Genomic DNA, 21,257 nt, shown 5'->3' with positions numbered 1-21,257 from the left:
GAGCTTTCTCTATCTAGCAACCTTGCTGGCAGGCTGAGCCAGGAGGAAGGATAAAGCCAGCATGCAGATACACTCCACCAAAGCTTCCATGGGAAAAGCTGACCACTAGAGGAGCTTGCTGCTGTGTCAGAAGGAAATGGACATCTGAAGATTATTCTGTCTTTCTTGAGGACTCACTTAATTTACTTATTAAAATACATATTGCTTAAAGTGACCTAAGAGCATCATCTCTGCATGGCTGGAAAGAGTCCAAGGAAAAAAAACCCAACCCCCCAAAAAGTCTCCAAAAAACTCCAACAAGCAAACAACCACCTTTCAAAAGGAACACTGAATATGGGACCTACAAACCTGCATAATTAGTCTACAACAATTTGCATGACCTGTGCTTAATCCTTATGCCTTCCATCTCCCTGACAAGCAGGTACAGCATAATGGAAAACACTAGAGGAACGGGAATCAATAGCTTGCTTCTGTCTAACCACAATACCATTCTCACTTCATTTACTGCTTAGTGGGAAGGCATTTCTCTGGCACAGGAATCAGCTCTTTCTAAATGGACAAGTCTCAAAGTTCAGCATTTTAGTGGTTTCAACTAACTACGAGTTTGCTCACCCATAGCAGCCTGGAGTGCAGAAAATCCAGTTGCTTGACCTCTTAATGCTGTCTTCTATCCAGCATTACAAGAAAAAAACACTTGGTGAGGGCTCTGTGGTAACATAGCAGGGGGCTGCATGCTACAATACATCTATCCTGGGAATGGAGGGAGCTGGAAGCAGAACTAGACAAACACTCCAACAAGAAGCACCTTCTGCTTCTGAAGGAAAAGAGCAACCTAGGATGGGGACTTGATTAGCAGCAGAGTATGGTGAGATGCCACCCTCCCTGCCACTGGTGTGACACCCAAGCATCAAGTCTTTTAACCAGAACTGATATATGCAAGCAACCCAAAACAGAATCATAGAATCACAGATTCATAGAATAGGTAGGGCTGGAAGGGACCTTAAGATCATCTAGTTTGGAAAAGACCTGTAATGAACTAATATCACTCAAAGCACACAAATGCTTCAACTAGGCACCAAAAAAAGGTCACTGAGAGGATCATCTGTCCCATACCAGGGCAAGGGGGCAACGCTGAGCCTTGGCAATGCTTTGCACAAAGCACAGGAGCACCAAAAGTTGTGCCATGTGCCTCACGCTGGAGCAATCACTACTCACAAAACTGGAGATCTCGAGTGCTGTTTTGTACTGTCAGCTGCCAGCCCACAAAACCATCATATAATATCCTCTGTAGCATGTGTGCTTTAAAGGTTTTTAGAAGCAGTGGCAGGAGTGCAGTAAGAATGAAGGACTATCTAGCAAACTTACAGCCAGGCACACATGCATATCTAGTTGTACCTCTGAGATGCAGCAATTATTTGTAATGCTGGCAACACTTTCATGTACCAAACCTTAAGTGTAAATGAAAGTATAGAGCTGTAAGGGTGAAAACCTGCATTCTGTGAAACAAAATATTTACTGTCTACATGTAAGCATACATTATACTCACATAGCTGTAATATACATTCATATACATTATAGCTATAACATACAGAATTCTCATGTGCCTGAATATGCACAGATATACAGTGAAAGAAAGCACTAAAGTAAAGGATAAATACTTTACACATGGAAGGAAATACAACCCTTTCGTTTAGAAAAGTACCAGTGCCAAAAATGAATCCTTCAGCGTGACTGCAGAAAAGAAATCACATTTTGGGAAAAGGGCAGGGCGACTCTATTTTGTAAGTTTTATTGCCCCTGGAGCAATGACGTCGCAAAAGCCCATTGCTATAATTTCTCCCCTTTTATGTCTTTAGAATTATTCCCACCTGGGGTGCAAGGAGAGGGAATGAAAGGAAGTAGAAAATTATATTTTTTCATGAACTAATCCTGGGAAAGTGACCACTCAGGTTTCCATGTTTCTCGGCAATAATAATTTAAACAAGGACAGCAATCTTTGGTTATTGTTTGCACAGTTGGAATGCACGCTTCCAGATAACAGACATTTAAACTGCAATTTAAGAAGAGGAACACAGCAATCGATAGGTATTCAGCAGTCCTCTACTCTTAGGACTGCTGCACAGCTCAACAGAGTATGCTTCAAAGCAGCCCAGATGCAAAGCTCTTTGGAAAGCAAAATCATGAGAAACAAAACAAACTGAAAGCAAAGAGAGCACAACTACTGTACCTTTACTTTGGGGAGGGTTCTGACTTCTGTCTCGGAGAACGTTAATCTGGTAGACAGCTCCGTAAGGCTCAAAAAGTTCTTTTAACTCTTTTTCCGACCATGAACGGGGAATCTGTCCAACAAACATCTTAATGGCATCTGGGTCTGGTTGGTCTGAATGATCCAAAGCTCCATTCATCTTGTTAGCTGTGCCGTTACTAGAAAGTAGAAAAGGAGATTAAAAGGAGAAGGCAAGTTAGACTACCCAGTTTTCATGTGCACTAGATGCAGAAGATGATGTCAATTGGCACAAAGCAGGAGAAAAAAAAATAAAAAAATCAGTATTTAATTAATAGCATAAGTATTATGAACAAAAAACAATGCGATTACATTTTTCATTGAGTCTTGTTTTCTCTGCAGGCTGCTGCTTAATGTCATTATATAAGAAGAGCGAGGCACAACACAAACTGGGAATTGTGCGTTTTAAAGCAGAGGATAGTTGCAAATAAGTGCAGATTTCTCTCCATGGCTGCTGTAAACAGAACTGCAGTGAATTCTCACTGAACTGGCTACTGGCAGAAATAAGGCAGTGCGTGTGTGTGTGTGCGTGTTTTGTAATAAAGTCACATGAAAGGAGTATGAAACACTTGGCAATCTGTCAGATGACTAATGCAAGATGCCAGCGATGAATTTGCAGATTGTGTGAAGCATCCATGTGTGCATCAAATTAGGATGATATTGCCTAGAATGGAAAACACTCCAGCTATGTGGCTGGTTGATGCCGATTAGTTGCCTACGCTCTTTAAAAAGCAGAAGCAGTCTGGAGAGCTCCGGTTTAAAGCACATTGTTTACTGCACCCTGCCATAAAGACAAAAAAGCACAGTTCAAAAAGGCAAAATTGCCTATATTTTGTTGCAAAAATTAAAATGCTGCTTCAAAAAAGTTTTTCTCCCTGCAAAAAGCCATGAGGTTGTTGAAAATCTTCACACCCTGTAAACTGTTACTCTGTCTGATCTCCAGATGTACACTGAAGTTTGAAACAACCATGCATTGTTGCAGGGGAAAAGAACTTAATAATACAAAATAACCTGCTCTGAGAGACAAATGACATACTACGGTTCAGGAAGAGTGCCACTCATAAAGCATAGAAACATGTAAGAGTTGTATTCTTACAAGAAAATAAAGTACTGAACAAAAGTAAAAATACCAACAAAACCCCCTCACGTCGCTATTGATAATTAAGGGCAGTAATTTCAACTAATTACTTGGCCAGAGACTCCGTAACTGGTAATTTGGATGCTTCGGTTTCAAGAAGAACACTAGTGAGATGCGACTTCTAGAGCATTCCCCCCATCTTTCAACCAGGGAAAGGAGGGAAATGGCCTGTGTTCAGCACTGTCGAGAGTTGATCAATGCAGAATTCAGGCATTTCAGAGCCACCTGCCACGTTCAAAAACCTTGGCTTTAATTTTAGTGTCTCCATTTGATGACAGCTCAGCAGAGAATGCCCAGAGGAGGACTTGGAAGAGCTCGAAAACTGCACAACCAGATGAAAATCATAGTTTACATGTGGAAAAAAAAATTGTATCTAAGAATGGAAAGAAAAAAGCGACCCTGTGTAATTCCCCTGTCTCACAGCTATAACCTGCGCAGAGACAAATTAGTTTCCATCTCCTTGAAAGCATAATTCACCTGAGCACATTAATACGCCCATATTAACTTTAGCACTTTCCCTGCTTACAGCAGGAAGGTGAAAGTTATATTAAAGGTGCATCTTAAACCAACAGGGAGTTTGATCACTGTTTATGAAGCAACTTCAATGTGAAACAGCACACAACAAGACTTATCACACTCACTTTTAGGCAAAATTCATATTGATTATAGACTAGTGCCTGAGTAAGAGATTGAAAGACCTGGTCCAGCCCTCTACCGCATGCACAAATACCTTCTCTTGTCTTACATATGGTCTTTGTTTTGAAGATGTTCTACAGGTCATAAGCGCATCTGGAGAAACTCTGATTTCTCCAGGCCTTGCAAACTGCATTTTTCACATGGATGTAATGCTGATGCCAAACCAAACCAACAAACCAAAGAACCACCCCCAAAAACTCTCCAAGAAGCAGAAATACCCTGACTGACCCACTTGAACGATACCCCATCGGAACAACTGTCAAGAGTTTCATGGAGCCGTAGGCATCTAACTAACGCTTACACCACTCCATTATTCCTCTCCGGTTCCTATTCCTTTATGAAAAACCTAATCTGTTAAACAACCTCCCCACTAGTGAGGCTGAAAAATCCCTGACCCACAGCTGAAAATAACTAAGGAAAATGCTCACACGTTATTTTGAACCTGAGAAGACATTAAATGGTAGAAGCTTAGCTCTGCAGCCCGCAGCTTTGGCCTGGACTCAGCCAACTATTTTCTGTCAGAAATGGCTTCACTGCTCACTTCATTTATTCTCTATGTTGTTTACATTGTAAAAATGAATTGAGTTCATTTTTTAAATTATGCCCTTCATCTATTCTCTCTGTTGGATCCCTTCTTTAAGAAATCCATGTACAATTGCTGCTTTAGCCCAAAATTACAGCAAAGGTCATATTTAATGAAGAATAACAAGTTTATTCCTCTGCTTTTTCCTTTGCCCAAATTACCTCTACCACCAAGAGCACTGCAATTTCCATTGCTAACAAGCCAATTTTTAGGAAACCACAAAACCAAACGCTTCTACCTGTTTTCTCATGTTAATGAACCCATTAGCATCAAGTTCCCGCTTTGAGCTAAAGGTTTAGGCACAGGCCAAGATTTCTTCTAATTCCACAAAACGCTTAAGCCCTTTCTTTACTTTGGTGGAACCGACGTCCAATTATGTTCATCATAATGTTTTATTGGATAAATACACTCAAAGGCTCTGACTCCTGGTGTAGGCTGCCTCACGCTGTGATGCTGAGGAGAGCAGCTCGAGAGAGGACGCCTTCAACACCGGAGCTGGGAGAGAGCAGCGCCCAGGAGCCTCAGTTCAGAGCGGCAACAGCCACCGGGGGAGCCTCGAGTCCTCGCCAGGCCCTGCCCAGGAGCCGGCAGCTCCACTGAGGCGAGCAAGGACTCACGGGGGGGGGAGCGGCACCAGCCCTGAGGGGGTGAAAACCTGCCCCAGGGAGCGCGAGCGACAGACTAGGGACAATGCAGGCCCCCTCCGGAAGCTCTCAGGAGAACTGGCTACACAGGATTTGGAGAAGGCTGAGGTTCTGAATGACTTCTTTGCCTCAGTCTTCACTGGCAAAGGCTCCGACCACACCACCCACGTCTTGGAAGGCAGATGCAGGGACTGTGGGTATGGTGACACTAGGCCCACTGTAGGAGAGGATCTGGTTCGAGACCATCTTAAGAACCTGAAAGTGCACAAGTCCATGGGTCCTGATGAAATCCATCCACGGGTCCTGATGAAATCCATCCATGGGTCCTGAAGGAGCTGGAAAATGAAGTTGCTAAGCCACTGGCCATCATATTTGAGAAATCATGGCAGTCAGGGGAAGTTCCTGACGACTGGAAAAAGGGAAATATAACCCCCATTTTCAAGAAGGGGAAAGTGGATGACCCAGGGAATTACAGATCAGTCAGTCTCACTTCTGTGCCTGGCAAAATCTTGGAGCAGATTCTCCTGGAAGGCATGCTAAGGCACATGAAAATCAACAAGGTGCTTGGTGACAGCCAGCATGGCTTCACTAAGGGGAAATCCTGCCTGACCAATTTGGTGGCCTTCTATGATGGGGCTACAGAACTGACGGACAGGGTAGAGCAGTTGATGGCATCTACCTGGACTTGTGCAAAGCATTCGACACTGTCCCACACGACAATCTTGTCTCTACATTGGAGAGACATCAATTTGATGGATGGACCATTCGGTGGATAAAGAACTGGCTGGATGGCCGCACACAAAGAGTTGTGGTCAATGGCTCAATGTCCGGCTGGAGACCAGTAACGAGTGGTGTCCCTCAGGGATCGGTGTTGGGACCGGTCTTGTTCAACATCTTTGTCGCTGACATGGACAGTGGGATTGAGTGCGCCCTCAGCAAGTTTGCCGATGACACCAAGCTGTGTGGTTCGGTTGATACCCTGGAGGGAAGGAATGCCATCCAGAGGGACCTCGACACGCTTGTGAGGTGGGCTGATGCCAACCTCATGAGGTTTAACCATGCCAAGTGCAAGGTCCTACACCTGGGTCAAAGCAATCCCAGGCACAGCTACAGGTTGGGCAGAGAAGATTCAGAGCAGCCCAAGGAGAAGGACTTGGGGGTGTTGGTCAATGAGAAAATGAACATGAGCCGGCTCCAGTGTGCGCTCACAGCCCAGAAACCAACTGTATCCTGGGCTGCATCAAGAGGAGCGTGACCAGCAGGTCGAAGGAGGTGATCCTGCCCCTCTGCTCTGCTCTTGTGAGACCTCACCTGCAGCATTGTGTGCAGTTCTGGTGTCCTCAACATAAAAAGGACATGGAACTGTTGGAACAAGTCCACAGGAGGCCACGAGGATGATCAGGGGCTGAAGCACCTCCTACATGAAGACAGGCTGAGGAAGTTGGGGCTGTTCAGCCTGGAGAAGAGAAGGCTGCGTGGAGACCTCAGAGCAGCCTTCCAGTATCTGAAGGGGGCCTAGAGGGATGCTGGGGAGGGACTCTTCATTAGGGACTGTAGTGACAGGACAAGGGGTAACGGGTTAAACTTAAACAGGGGAAGTTTAGATTGGATATAAGGAGGAAATTCTTTCCTGTGAGAGTGGTGAGGCACTGGAATGGGTTGCCCAGGGAGGTTGTGAATGCTCCATCCCTGGCAGTGTTCAAGACCAGGTTGGACAGAGCCTTGGGTGCCATGGTTTAGTGTGAGGTGTCCCTGCCCATGGCAGGGGGGTTGGAACTGGATGATCTTAAGGTCCTTTCCAACCCTAACTATTCTATGATTCTACACAAAGCTTCAGGGGACAGATTTTGGTACTTGCTGCCTGAATTATCTTGGGTAAGTCATTAAAACTTATCTGGACTGAATCCCACCAGCTCTGCCGGTCCACTAACTCTGGCAGATTTATGATAAAACCAAGTACAACTTAGACTTTACTTTTGATCCTTTTATACCATAAGGTAGGGGTTTCACTGAGATCCCAAGTTTGGTGGGGTTGATAGGCAAGTTCAGTCTGTCGACAAGACACTAATTCCTACAAGTACAGCTGGAATCCTTTCAAAATCGCATCTCCTTTGAGTTCAGTGTGAACTAAGGCTCTGAAGCACCTCAGAGGAGGCATCACTCTAACTGTTGGGGTGATGAGGAGCACATAAGTGCTGTTGCAGCAGTGGCACTTGCAGCAGCATCCTCACCCAGCTTTGGCAATAGCCATAGGACTGCAGCCAACTGCAGACAAACTGAACAAGCAATTAAAAGAACAGGAAGATAACAATGGGAAAAAAAGCCCCACAAAGTTATAGTTTCTATGAACCTGATCCCTGCAGTGTACTTGAAGGTTCCACTGAGGAACACAACTATACAGCACACCCGCCTGATGGTTCAGTTGTCACAGAGCTTGTTGAGACAATACAAAATCCAGCCAAATATACTTGATCCCTTGCAAATAGTCTCTGCTAAAGATGAATTCCCTTGCCCTTTCCCAACCTTCATCTTTGCCCAATGGACATTAGTGCTCTGCACTAAGTCACCAACAGCTGCAGGGGTTTTCGTTACTCCTCTGCCAACTCAACAGCTCTCAGGGGAGACCTTTCCCTCCTGCTGTACCCAAGTAATAACAAGGCAGAAGAGAAACCACATGCTGAACTTTCCAAGAAGCAGGAATGCATTGCTTGCAAATGCTTAGGTTTATTTCTTGAAAGCATGACCAGACAGAGATAGCTGTATCTACAGGACACTAATGGCAATGGGATCCCTTGGCAATTACTGTCAGCCCCCAAATGATGACATACATTAAAAAAAAAGAGAAAAAAGAAAAAAAGATAGATTCTGTGGCTTGCTGCCTTAACACTTCAGCAACCCTTTCCTCCATGGCCAATTTAGCCCACTGGACTCAGGGGTAACCCGGCACATCATCTTCACTGACAAGGTGTCATCCATATCGTGGAGAGTAGCCTGAGGGCAGAGATTAAGCCATTGAGTTGCTGGCTGATTGTGGTTGCTGCCAGAGCATCCTCTCTGTCAATTTGGGCCAGTTTTCCTTCTAATAACCTAACTACCATTCCATCATTTCAACAAGTTGACAGGGCCACTCTTTGAGGAGCTAGAGATTGTTTTAATATCACTGCTGTTTAAGCAGAAGCATTGGAAAAACCTAGTAGACACCTTCTCTGTCTCTCCCATTCCTATCTGTAATTACAGCAAGACTGCTAAAAGAGAACTTACTGCTTAGGAGAGAGGAGGAGACTCCAGAAAAAAACCTCTGGCTCAAAAGGGACTCTCTCAAACTCACCGCTGTTAAGAGCTTTGGCATTAATCCATGCTCATTTCCAATAATGAAGTAGGTGTCAAACCAGGTGCTGAGAAACAGTTGTTAATGGGGACCAAACAGTTTACATGAGACCTGTTTTCCAAATATGTTTCTAACCCTGCTCAGAACCATTCTCACTGTTCCATTTTGGTTAATTCATGTCTCAACCCTCACCCTATTTTACCATTTTGCTGGGGATTTGCCTTTTTCACGTTCTATGGTATGACATGTGGAGGAGAACACTGAACTCCCTCTAAAAGCCAACATAACAATAAGAACATGATGACAAATGGGTTCCAAGTATAAAGACTACTAAATCCAACCCAGTGCTGGGGCATTTCTAGGCATCAGGGTTTTACAGTAATAAATATTCACATCTGAGCTGCGGAGCCACTGCCAGGATATCACACACAAGCTGGCAAAAGGGACAACACCCATCTGAAGGACTTCAACTGCTGTCAGGAGAGACAAACAAGCATCACCTTACTCGAAAGATCATAATTGCTGGTTTACGAGCAAATTTTATCTGGAAGGACCTGAAAGGGCTTTCTAAACTCATTGTTTAGAGAGGAATGACTTCATCGTAAGGTGACAGACGGCAGCTGTTTAATGACATGGAGCATTATCGCACAACAATTTCAGCCAGGAAGGGTAGAACAATACTGTACCCAATTGAAAACTGCAGGGGGCTGTGATTTATAGACACAGAATGTAATTACCTAAATTGGATTCTGCCCAGCAAAATAAGGGCCAGAACCTCTGAAAAACACACAAAAAAAAGTAGTTTCATATTTTTAAGCTGCAAATGACCAGGTCTCTGTGTTTCATCCTCAGAAGCTTTCTGGCCCATCAGCATTTTCACAGTGCAGTTGCTCAAAAGCAGCTCAAAGGAAAGATGATGCTTCAGAAATCATTAGCTGCGCCTGCTGTAGTGTCTTGTACAGTTTTTGGCAGAACTATTAAATGCTAATAATGCTAATAATTACTATTAAGTAACACATCTGTAACAGTAGTTGCTAAACGAACCTGACATAGTGCCCAATGAACAAAGCAGCACGCAGCGGGATGCCTGGTCCTACGTGCGCAGTAATGCCTGCAAAACAATTCCCTGCACCCATTGGCAGGGCTTATAACCGAGTAGCTGTAGAACATGCAAAGTTGTCTTCCTGCTACACCTGAAGGCCAACTGCAGCTGCAGGAGGGACACTGAAACTCTGAGCCTGCAAAACATTCCCCCTTACTCCATCTTACAGACCCAAAAAGCCTTTAACAAAGAGCTGAGCAATTCTTCATCCATCCAGCAGAGAGCAACCGCACTTGCACTCACACACGAACATCAACTACATGAACACTTCTCATGGCTTGTAATACCTGACATCCAGTGCTCAGATTTTATTCTTCTCAGTAGCTAAAAATACCCAAACCCTCATGTAAGCACTGAATGGTAAACACAGCATTTTTCTCTTGTGTTGTCTCCTCACTGGCAGAAATTATCAGTCAAAGCGTAATGTTCCTTAAGATAATGAAGTCTTTTACTGCCCTGATAATCTAAAATTCACAGTCATCTTTCTGGTGAAATCAGTGATCAGCTTTGCTAACTCTTGAATATTAGATCATACAAATCGTGGCAAACCATTGTTACTATACGGGATAACTGTTTTCTGATTAATTCCAAATTTAGCATGGGATAACTTTAATGCTTTAAACACTAACTTTAAGTAAGGTAAGGAGGTTATGTACTGTCACAGTAGAAGATCTGAAAATCTGGGGGGAAAAAAGCCACTTTTTCTACCTTGAAAAATGTTTTGATGGGGAATAAATTTGTGCTGGGAGAAGAAGCAGCAGAGGGAAGTTGCCATTCAAGCAGGTAGGTCAGACTGCATGATACTAAGGGCACCATGAATTGGGAAAAGTACTGAACAAAACACAGACTACAGAAACACCAGAAGAGAGCTGAGTATACCTGAGATAAAACACATTTTTTAGCGGTATGGATGCAGATTCCTCATTAGCATCACAGGAAGAAATCAAGGATACAAAAGGAATTCTTAATAAGAGCTACATTAAAATGCAATTATCTTTTCAGCTCGGGGTGCACATCGGAGCACATTCACTCCTTTGTGCCAAGGCTTCTTGACTTCCTAAAATCAGCCCTCAGTTTTGGTCCCCAAAGCAAATGAGAGAGGGTCTGTCCCTACTTGGCTGCAACCTCCCCATGCTCCTTACTAAACATTCACCTCCAAAGGCTGCTGGCTCTTCAGGTGCTCAGTCTCTGTGTGGCTGCACCACCTCCATTACAAACCGCTTTGATTTAAAGCTGGAGTTTCAACCTCAATCCCGAATACCCTTTATATACATGTTTAAAACTACCGAATGACATTATTTTAATGCCCTGCTTTTGGTAATGCTTCCTAGAATGGTAGAGTGAAGCAATATTAACTATACAAAAGATCTGTACATTTGCTACATCATACCTTCAATAAAACCCTACAATACAACACACCTTCTTAAAAATCAGATGTCCAACGTGTTTCAGACTGTCTCAACTCCTATTGCTGGTGTATGGACCTATTTTTTATCACACAAATTATTTTATAGCATGTAGTAGTGCTTAATGATGTGTATCTGCTGCATACAGACATGAGTAGAGTAACTCATACTAGTTAAAATATATGTAAACAAGAGGATAAATCAGTGCAGAAGTAAAGACAAACAGGGAAAGGAAAAGTTGGCAGGGTTTTTTAACTCTTCTACTATGGAAACCAATTAAATATCATTGTTACTTCACCCAGTAGTGCAAGCAAACAAGTAAACACACCATCTCTACAGGTCTAAACTGTGTAGCATCATCTTGTTTATGCTGATAAAACTTATAATGATCTATTTAAAATGTATTTAAGGATTTGCCCACACTGGCCTATTGATGTTATTAAACTGAAACTAGCAGAAGCTCAACAATGAGTGACAGACAGCTGCCCTTTGCCATCTGAAGAAAGCCAAGCCCACCCAATGCCAACCCTCATTGCCTTGAGTTTGTTTCTGCTCAAGTATGGATGAGAATCACAAATTTCTAGGGATACATAATGACTAAAGTAAGTTCTTGGAGATCTAAATCAAGATGCTATATATTAACCCCCAGCATTGTTCTTCCAGGCTCTCCTTTAGGCTTTGGGAAATGATGAGTTCGAGGCTAGATAAGGTCTGACAAGCAATAGTGCTCTGCAACATAAAGCTCAGCTTAGACAGTGACCCACCAAGTCATTTCTGCTTTCTGGGCAAGATTTGTTCTGGACATTAAACCCTCAAACAACATTGGGTCTGTTTTCATCAAGTGTAAGGTGGGTGCATTTCTAATGCTGTGCAGCAGGACAAAAGTGCCACAAGAGCTAAGACACATCTGATAAATACCCAAGTATCCAATTTTAAATACCTGGGCTTTTGTTGGCCAACTGCCATATGGACATCTGCACATCTGGTGTTGACCTGGAGAGCTTAGCATTAATAAAAGCTTCCAATTCATATGTGTTCTGTCCCTAAACTACTCTCTATTACGGCAGACAGAGAACCCTGGCAGATCACCACAGCTATGATGCTTGCCAGCAACGACTGCATCTTACTGTTCCACTCTTGTGCTCCTCACCAATTTTTCCCTTTGTGGGAGATGCTGTTCTCTTGCATAAATATCTGCGTTATGTCTAAAAGGGACTCAAATTGCCAAGAGTTTCTCTCTGAATTACTATAAGCTGGACAGTAACATGAGAGCGCTCATGTGCTTGCACAATTATATTATAGTTTTGGAGGACCAATTGATACAATTTTTCACATGAAGTTCAGTCTGAAGTAGCTGACTGCTCAGTATTAATGGTGTGGATTATTAATGCCTTGCTTTACTGATTACACATATTTGCAGTAAAGCATACTTCTTTCTGTGTGGCAGGAAACATTTATCAGTATTACTTTTTTAAGAAAAGAGAAGTATTTGATTACACCCAAATGCTTATATATTTGTGACATGTCACTGACAGAATTAGAACGGTACCTGGCTTTTAAAATTCAGGATGCGTAGGACCATCTGTTTTCTTGTCAACAACCTCAGTCTCTCTCTCCACATTCTAAACACCACTCAAAATTCACAAAGTTGTTACTCAATTCGCTTCTTCCTTTGCCCCCCCCCCAAAACTTCAAAATCAGTAATGAAGGCTTCAATTTTCGTTTATTTGATAATTAATAATGTGACTATTTCAGCAAGCTTTATGCCCAAGCTGGCAGCCACCTGCAAGTTCTTACGAGGTTTGCAAGAACTCACCTACTTTAGGGCAAACTGTGTCCTGGAATGGGGGCTGAGGTGATGGAGGGCACGGGAAAGATGCCTTCCAAACATGTGTTTTGAAACACAGCCATTTCTATGCGCTGAAGTCAACCCATTATTGCAAGCAGTAATTTACAGTCCAGTGCACTCCAGACCAGCATCCACATGTGTACACATGTGCTCGGACCTGCTCCCAGGTGAGCTCCATAACGCACAGGGAGCGGTATTCATGGGGCTCAAAAGCGTATGTCCAAAGAGAGGGAGGGCAGCAGCTCGTGTCTGGCAAGGCTGCTTTACCTAAATAGCTTCCTTAAAAAGGGAATGGAAGATCACAGCACTCCTCGTCTTAGGGCACAGCCAATTTCGGTTAGCTGCACTTATTTATGTGAGATCTCAAATAGACAATTAAAGCAAGCTGTGACATTCAATTTCCTTACTTAAAACAAAATATCCTATCAAGCTCATCCATGCTTCCCCCTTGTACAAATACAAGAAAAGATTATTGTCCAAAGTGTCATGCAATTGTAATTTTAACAAGTTGCACATCATCATAGCAAAATCCCCCTCAGCTAATTTTTTTTTTTAAACCATTTCTTCATTTTTTTTAACACCACATCTGGCATATCGAATACAGATGATCATTTGTTTATATATCTGCCTAAATGCCTTTTCCAAACACAGCCAGATGGAGCCTTTCAAAATCAAATTAATTTCAGATTAATTCACTCTGGACCCACTCCAGTTTCATGACTCTATGCTTTGAGGAACCATCTAAATTGATTTAGAGTCACGAACTTTCAGAGCTCAAGTCCTTAGGTATAGAAAAAAGAGATTGTTCTTGCATACTGAAAGTCAGCAAATCCAAACTGTTCATGACTGTAAGTTTTGCCTGCTTCAAAAACACCCCAACTCAGACCAACCTAATAATGCATCTGCCTCTATAATGCCACAATCATATGCAAAAAGTATCCCAGAAAAATCACTCCAGAATTTACATCTTCAATGCCTCCCTTGCTGAGTCCAATAAAATTTACTGCTCTAATTAAAAAGCAAAATAAAAAAGTGTTGTTCTAAACCTTGCAATAAGCAGCAGTCATAGAAAGACAGGAGACAGGTAATAAAAATCTCCCCTGCAAGGGATTTATCTAAGGAACTATAAACAAATGCAGCCTGCAAACACTGTGGGCTTGCATACTGTCAATCCTCTATGGATGCCTTTATTATCTCACTTGTTTCAATTGCAATTTGGGTTTCCATGGAGATGTAACAGTCAACTCTGGAAAATTATAAGATAAATGTCAGGCAGTGATAACGGTGTTAATGAAGCTTCATTGACAAGCAGAACTATGCTTCAAATAATAGGCATATTTCCATTAGCATATGTATAACCTGTCCAAAAGAAGGAGAAAAGAAAAATCCCAACAACAGGGAAAGACAATATTAGAAAATTAAAATGAAATTGTGTATCTAGTAGATGCAAAACACACCACGAAATGCTGCATCTATGTGAAACAATGAATTCCCAACAAACAGGGGAGATGTGGGTATGGAATTTAATTGCCTGATTCCTCTTGAAATTTTGGCACTCAGCTATCATGCTGAAAAAGCACTTTGCTGACACGCACAGACACACTTCTGCTTGGTGTGACTCTTGTTCCCTTACAACGCGAGGCTGGATGGATCTGCTTCACAAGGCACTTGAAAGCATGCTATTTTATAATGCGCAAATACAGCTGCAGTGAGCTGTTAGAAAGATGCAGACCTCAGTGGAAACACTAACAGCGTGTACATAAACACAGCGCATACTACGAGAGCTCCTGCGGGTTCAGATCAGGGTGACTGGTACATGATGGGTTGAACACCATGCTGCGGGGGCAACAACCACGAGCACTTCAGCCTACAGCATGGGGTGGTCTTGACCTGCTCCTGCACTAACCAAGCCTGTGGAAAGCATGCAGAAGCTGCAGTCATCTATGAAGGACTGTAGCCAACTTCTTACTTTCCACGCATGGAAAGGTTTCAGTGAACTGGAGGTCAAAGAGGTGACAAAGCTGATTTCTGCAGCACAATGAAAATGCAGACCATCGTGACTGATTTCAATGAATCACGCACTTCGTTTGGGCAGAGTGGACTTCCACAGGGTGATTTTTGCAGGTGGATAATATGAATTAAGATATTCAGTGACTGTTCATTAGGTGGTATTGCCTCTGGCTGGAGAACCAAGAGGTGCTAGAGGCTGTTCCCATCTCTTCTCACCCTACTATTTGGCCTTGGGAATCACAGTCCCTTGTCTGCCTATGTAACTCTTTCAGGTTGAGCCAATCCTCCTCTACGGTGTCTTGGAAAACAGGGTTCTGGTATTAGCTGAGTGTTAGAGAGGCTATAGATAAACGATGAAACTGAAAAGTGGGATCAGGCTTGGTTTAATGACAGAGGAGGGTGAAAACCTGAACAGCAAACAAAGAATAAAATCTTTATGCCTCCCAAGGCTTGAGGGTAAAGTAGGTGCCCGGGCAAAACTTTAAGAATCCTATGTTTTTCTTGGTTTTCCCTGGTTCCCAGGAAAAATTAATGAAAAAATGCAAAAGTTTCCATTTTCTGAACCTTTTCTAACTACTCCTCAATATAACATACTATGAAAATCTAAGTACCTCATTAGAATGCCACTAAAATGCCTATAGTTAGAAAGTGATTTTTGCCGGTGACTTTCAGCACAGTTACACCTCACTCCCCAGTGCTCCAATTTTTTGGAGGGTAACCTCCAGAACCTAACATTACTCATAGCTGATTCTATGTTACAGCACAAGTACTTCTCCCAGCTTCGTGGAAGACAGTAACAGGTTAAGCTTCAACTTCAACTGGGCAATTCTTACATGCTACTGCTAGCGTCAAACGGTGGTAGAACCAGGTCCCATCAGATGTACCACCACCAACACATGCAACCTCCACCAACACATGCAACCACCACAATACATAGATTACAGAAGAGAAACTGGCTGTGAAGCCAGAATACTAAGCAATTTTTAATGAAAAAAGCACAACACGTTCTACATGGAAAGCATTGCCCTGTACACATGGCAAAATGGGCCACACTGTCTCAATTTTGCACTTGAAACCTCGAAATCCCATTGCAGTCTGTGCTGTAAGTTCTTCAAAGAAAGATCGATTTTCCTTTGTATTCTGGGTTACCAACAGTTACACTTTTATATCTGAAAAGAGAGCAGTTATATATAAAGCTAAGAAGCACTGGACAACAAATCTAAGTCTTTAAAGTAAACTCTCGTTATAGTACAAGGTTTTATTAACTTTTACTGTATTATTGCAAAGAAGTTATTTTGCTCCACTGGTCATGGTGTTCTTTTGAGGCTCGCAAGAAGATAAAAAATTACACATGATTAGGAAAGGAGTAACTCCCCTTTTAAAGGCATCATTCAAACAAACAAACAAACAAAAAAAACTTAGAAAAAGTGGTTTAAATTTTCCTAATGAACATATCATGAAAAATCCCAACAAAACCACAACTTAACACAGATGCTTCCAAAGTCATATGGCAGCCATCTATGGGGACTCTTCTCACTTCAGAGATAGACATGCATCTTCTAGTTGTGCATTTTGAGGGTGCAGCATTAGGAACAGAGGAGAGCACTGTCATTTGGAACTTGTCTGCCAAATTGTCAGGAAAATACATCTCAAAAGAGTTGCCAAAAACCATGGTTTTAAGGTCATGGCAAACACTCGTAGAAGGAGAAATTTAAAAGAATGAAATAACTTCTCAACAGCACATTTTGAACAAAAGCTTCTCTCAGTGGGGTATTATTTGCTCTGAGGGTTTTATTCCAAAGCAAAAATGAAGCCAGGTCTTGGGGACTTGCTGGCACTTTTCCAGAAGAAATGGGAAAGGAGAAGATAGGAAAAAAACTGGGTACCATCTACATCTCTTTGACCATCCCATGATGTACAAAGCCTCTTAACGTCAATAGCCTCATGTAACAGAAGAGGTAGTCAAACACTTGTGGATGTATTTTTAAGCTCCCTGTAACATACTCGACCTGTGGAAACTCAGCCAGCTCAGGTTTGGCTGGCTGTCAGCAGCAGCGTGAATGGCGGGGTGACTGATAGAAATCTCTGTCATCACACCACAGGGTTAATTTCTTCCCTTGTTTTTGCTCTTTTCCTCCTTCCCCTGAATGTGGAAAACTCTTTATTTGTGATGATAAGTCTTTGGAAGATTAGTAACACCATGTGGTTGCCTAAGACCTCTAACCCTTTTCCACCTGTTTTTCCATATAACCCCTCTCTTGTACGGTCATCGGCACTTTCACTCAACAGATGGGAAATGGGAATAAAGTTGCCCCAGGCCATGTGGAGGAGCCTGGATGCTGCAGATGAATACAGGCTTGAAGCTTACAGGTCTCATTGCTTGATACAGGAAACAGAGGGGAATCCAAGCATCAAATATGGGATTTTAATAACATGAACATTTATTTTAATGATTTGAAGGCTGAAACCTGCTGGGCTTGTCACTGTAAGTAAGAAATATGGAGAAAAAATGCAAAGCCTGAATTTCCATTCTGACTTCTTCCACTGGAGAACTGTGACTTCTGCTCATTTTGGTTTAACACGGGGAAGGATATCTGTCCCCCGTGCCCATACAGTCACTCATGATAGACAGCAACTACCTGGGCAGCAGGTCAGCTATGAACACCAAACATGGAGCTTTACTTGAGCAATTTCAGATTCACTGAGAGGGGTATTACTCACAGATTATTTTAAGACACATCAGTTTTCTTGCTGTAACCATCCTTCAGAGAAAATTAAATCCGACAGAAGAACAAGACTGGGAAGTGGCTTTAGTAGTAAAGAGCAGAGGACTACGCGACAAAGAAAGCTGTTTCTCAGCCACACGATTTCATAAGTCTCTTACCTTTGCTGTGCTTATCCCCCTCACCTTTGAATCAGTACATTATGTCCCCATCCCAGTGAAAAACTCTGAAACACTCAGAGTAAAGCACTACATAAATGTTGAACCATTATGTTATTAGAGAGCAAAAAACCCCTAAGCCCAACCCTTTCACGATACGCTTTTTAACTTGAAGCAATTCTAGTTTGTCTTTTAAAAGCAGTACTTGAAAATCATGCAGTACACTTCCCAGCACCACTATTACTATTTGCATTGAAAGGAGTATCTCTGAAGACCCAAACAATGCTGGCTGCTTTTTAAATAGCAAACCTAATTTTATTAGTGAGGCCAGATGTTTTCCTACTATTTTCCTATGTTAGGAAACACAATGCACTCTCAGAGTATTTTAATAGGTGGTTAAGGGGAAAAAGGGGACACAGCAGGTCTGAGTTCAGTTAGTCTAAAAAAACAATTTTTAATCTACTATTTTCTACCACCTATCTTCATTAAGAAGCCCAAGACCTTGAATGCTTCTTTACTTCTCTGCGCTTCCATCTTTCCGAGATAGGACTGAATGTCAACAGAATTGACTGAAGCATTTAATGCTTTACTAAGAAGAGTCAGAGAATTTGTGAGTTAACACCACGTTTCACGGACAGAATGGGACATATTCCCTAGGGAAGGGAATGCAGATCTGCTGTGCCAGCTCACATATCACAATACTCCATATTTTCCAGTCATTTATCCCACACATCCTTTGCTATCCTTTAAATTTGATGATGCATTCTTGGACAGAGCTGCATTAAGCTGAGATGCTAATTAAAACTAGCTTGAAATATTAGCAGCTATATAACATTTGATTGGTAGAAGAAAAAATAGTTGGATCCGAAAATTAATATTAGCTTTTACATGAATTATTATTTAATGAATTTTAATTGGTGAGGGCACCTTTATGAACAAAGGGGATTAAAAAGTATAATGTATACAATACATTTATATATGTAACAAAGAGCAAAATCAAGCCTGACAGCATACTTCTGCTGATTCCAGAACACATACCCAGCTCACGTGGAAAAGGAAACAGATTACAAGAAGCTTTCCCTTAGCCAAACAGAGATCTAAGAAGCTCAGTCAGCAATGGCAGTGCACTTATGACTGCAGTGTATGTGCCCCTGACAGTTAAATCAAAACTATACATCCTCGAGGAGTCATTTAGTCTAAATCACAGCCTGTGATTTCTCATCTTACATGGTCAATGGGGCTGCATGTCTTAAAAATGGGAACACCGGTGGAGGTAGGACTGAGACTTCAGAACTGTTTTGCCTGCTCTGTTCCATGAACGCTGCAGAAATGTACACAAAAGCTTTACAAATGACCTCATTTTTACCAGGAAAGGACAGCTCAGCTATGTTCTCTATTTTCCGGAGCTGAAAGGAAGGCCCCACAGCCAAACTGTCATGTCTAATAATTGTGTTGCTTGAGAGTGTTTAAAACAAACAATTTTTTTTCCCCTTTCCTTTAAATAAAAAGCCGTGGAGCAATTGTAGTGTTTTGAGGGAGCGACTGCTGCGTTTTCGGTCACATAACCATGACACCAGAACAGCAATTTTGCCCAGTTTGATGAATGAGCCTTATAAGGATAAATTTTCACATCGTTAATGATCTGAGCTGATTATTCCCTTCCCCCATTTCTCCTTTTAGGTCATGGATCAAATGTGACCCACTTTCCTTGAATGCCTTCCCACCATCTATTTTTCCCATTACAGTAGAAAGCCAGTTGCTAAGGACACATTACAAAGCAACCATGCAACCACTAAATATCTGCCCCCCAAACACGTACACACACACACTTTTCTTCTCCCCTGCCTTTAGGATATTTTCTCCCTTCTCAGCATCTACTCTGAACAAGATCCTGCTTTACATTCAGGAAAGCCAACAACAGAACTGCTTATAAGGACAAGCTTAGCACGAGAATAGGATTTTCTAATGACTACAGAGACTCCTGGGGCCCTTCATATTTAAAAAAATATAAAGGCAGCAGCCTTGGTTTTTAATTACTCCTAATTCTAAATCTCATGGCCTTAAACACAATAGCTCTTTCAACTCGGAGAAAAAAATGACACTAATCAGTAACAGATTCCCCTGCGCAACCTGCTAGGCCTCTGATGGCATTGCAATGTTTGCACTGTTGTGATTTTTCAAGGTTGACCAGTGAGTCAGCAAAGCCAAGATGACTTAAAAGCATTAAATCATGCAACTAGAATGGCTTTTTCACATACAGCGCCGGATGGATTGCAATTAGCAAGGGGAATCAGTACAAGGCAAATATTGTAAGAGCAGAGAGGGAGAGACAAATAGGGAATTAAAGGAGATGGTGTTCATTTTGGAACAAATGAGCCCCAGATGTTAAGGTATTTGTGGTATAATACAGCCCCTCTCACCAGCCAGGTAAGGAATGTAATTAAAAGGCATTAAAGTTCAATTGCTGAGGCTCGACAGAAACAAAATGAAGATTTAATTCATCTGCCCTACTTCCCTCTGAGCAGCCTACTAATATTCCTACTTGGTGCAAAGTTCTGTGAAATGGAAGACTTGTGTCATTCTGCAATCCTTTAGATAACAATTCTTCTCCTTGGCATTTGTAAAAGAAAAGATGTCATTCCAAGTGTCTCATTGAAAAACTAAGCAGAGGTATGTAACACTGCAGCTACTTGGATTATCCTGACTGTTTCATCTTTCCATGTCATTTGTTACACTTCCCACTAGCATCGCACAATACCTCAGCATTGCTTTCTATAATGAACACCTCATCTCTGGCAATTAGGGGCACACCATACGATTAACTGTTTCATGTATAGATTCACATTTAAATCACAGTTACAGAGTGGACAAGACTGAGGATTTGGTCACAACCTGCATTTCTATTTCATATCACCCACTCTTTTTTCCACAGTACATTCATAATGTACTTTCTCCTAAGTCTTGTACAGATCACAGAAATCATATCTGCAATGGGATTTTTCAGTTAGTAGGGTGATGAACCTGTACATCAGAGCTGAACTGCACCACTGACAGTAGAGAAAGATTAGAGTCACCAGCGTGATGAGCATACTAAGCATGGGTTTCTAGTGGTGGTCTAATAGCCTCCTGAAAAGAAGCATAAAATCCTGCTGATTGTAGGAGTCCCTGAATTCATGACACAAAATATCCCATTTTAGATTACGAGAACAATGCTGTTAGCTTTCTGAAATCCAGACTTTTACTCTCAGTATCAACTGAGTGGCCCACAAGAAAGAGGATCCTGACATATGGCCAAGGCTTCCAGGCACCCTGAAGAGCAAGTCATTGAGCTCCTTA

General features: G+C 42.1%; 1 protein-coding gene across 14 annotated transcripts in view; it reads right to left on the bottom strand.

The window, feature by feature from the left end:
- CELF2 (CUGBP Elav-like family member 2) overlaps positions 1–21,257 on the bottom strand; it is a 563,629-nt gene that overhangs the window by 129,910 nt on the left and 412,462 nt on the right. For 13 of the 14 annotated variants that reach the window (XM_061468608.1, XM_061468599.1, XM_061468594.1 and 10 more), the window contains one exon: positions 2,228–2,424. In XM_061468608.1, coding sequence (XP_061324592.1) covers positions 2,228–2,405 — 178 coding nt within the window. In that variant the 5' untranslated portion in view covers positions 2,406–2,424. Of the gene's footprint in view, positions 1–2,227; positions 2,425–2,596; positions 2,922–21,257 lie in introns of those variants that run through there. The other variant, XM_061468606.1, reaches the window with a different exon arrangement.

Source organism: Pezoporus flaviventris, unplaced genomic scaffold, assembly GCF_033815535.1.
Source record: "Pezoporus flaviventris isolate CSIRO_AGI_PZ_B2104156 unplaced genomic scaffold, CSIRO_AGI_Pfla_v1 ptg000049l, whole genome shotgun sequence".
NCBI lineage: Eukaryota > Metazoa > Chordata > Aves > Psittaciformes > Psittacidae > Pezoporus > Pezoporus flaviventris.
Note: the sequence above shows the minus strand (reverse complement) of the source record. Positions and strands in the feature narration are given on the sequence as shown.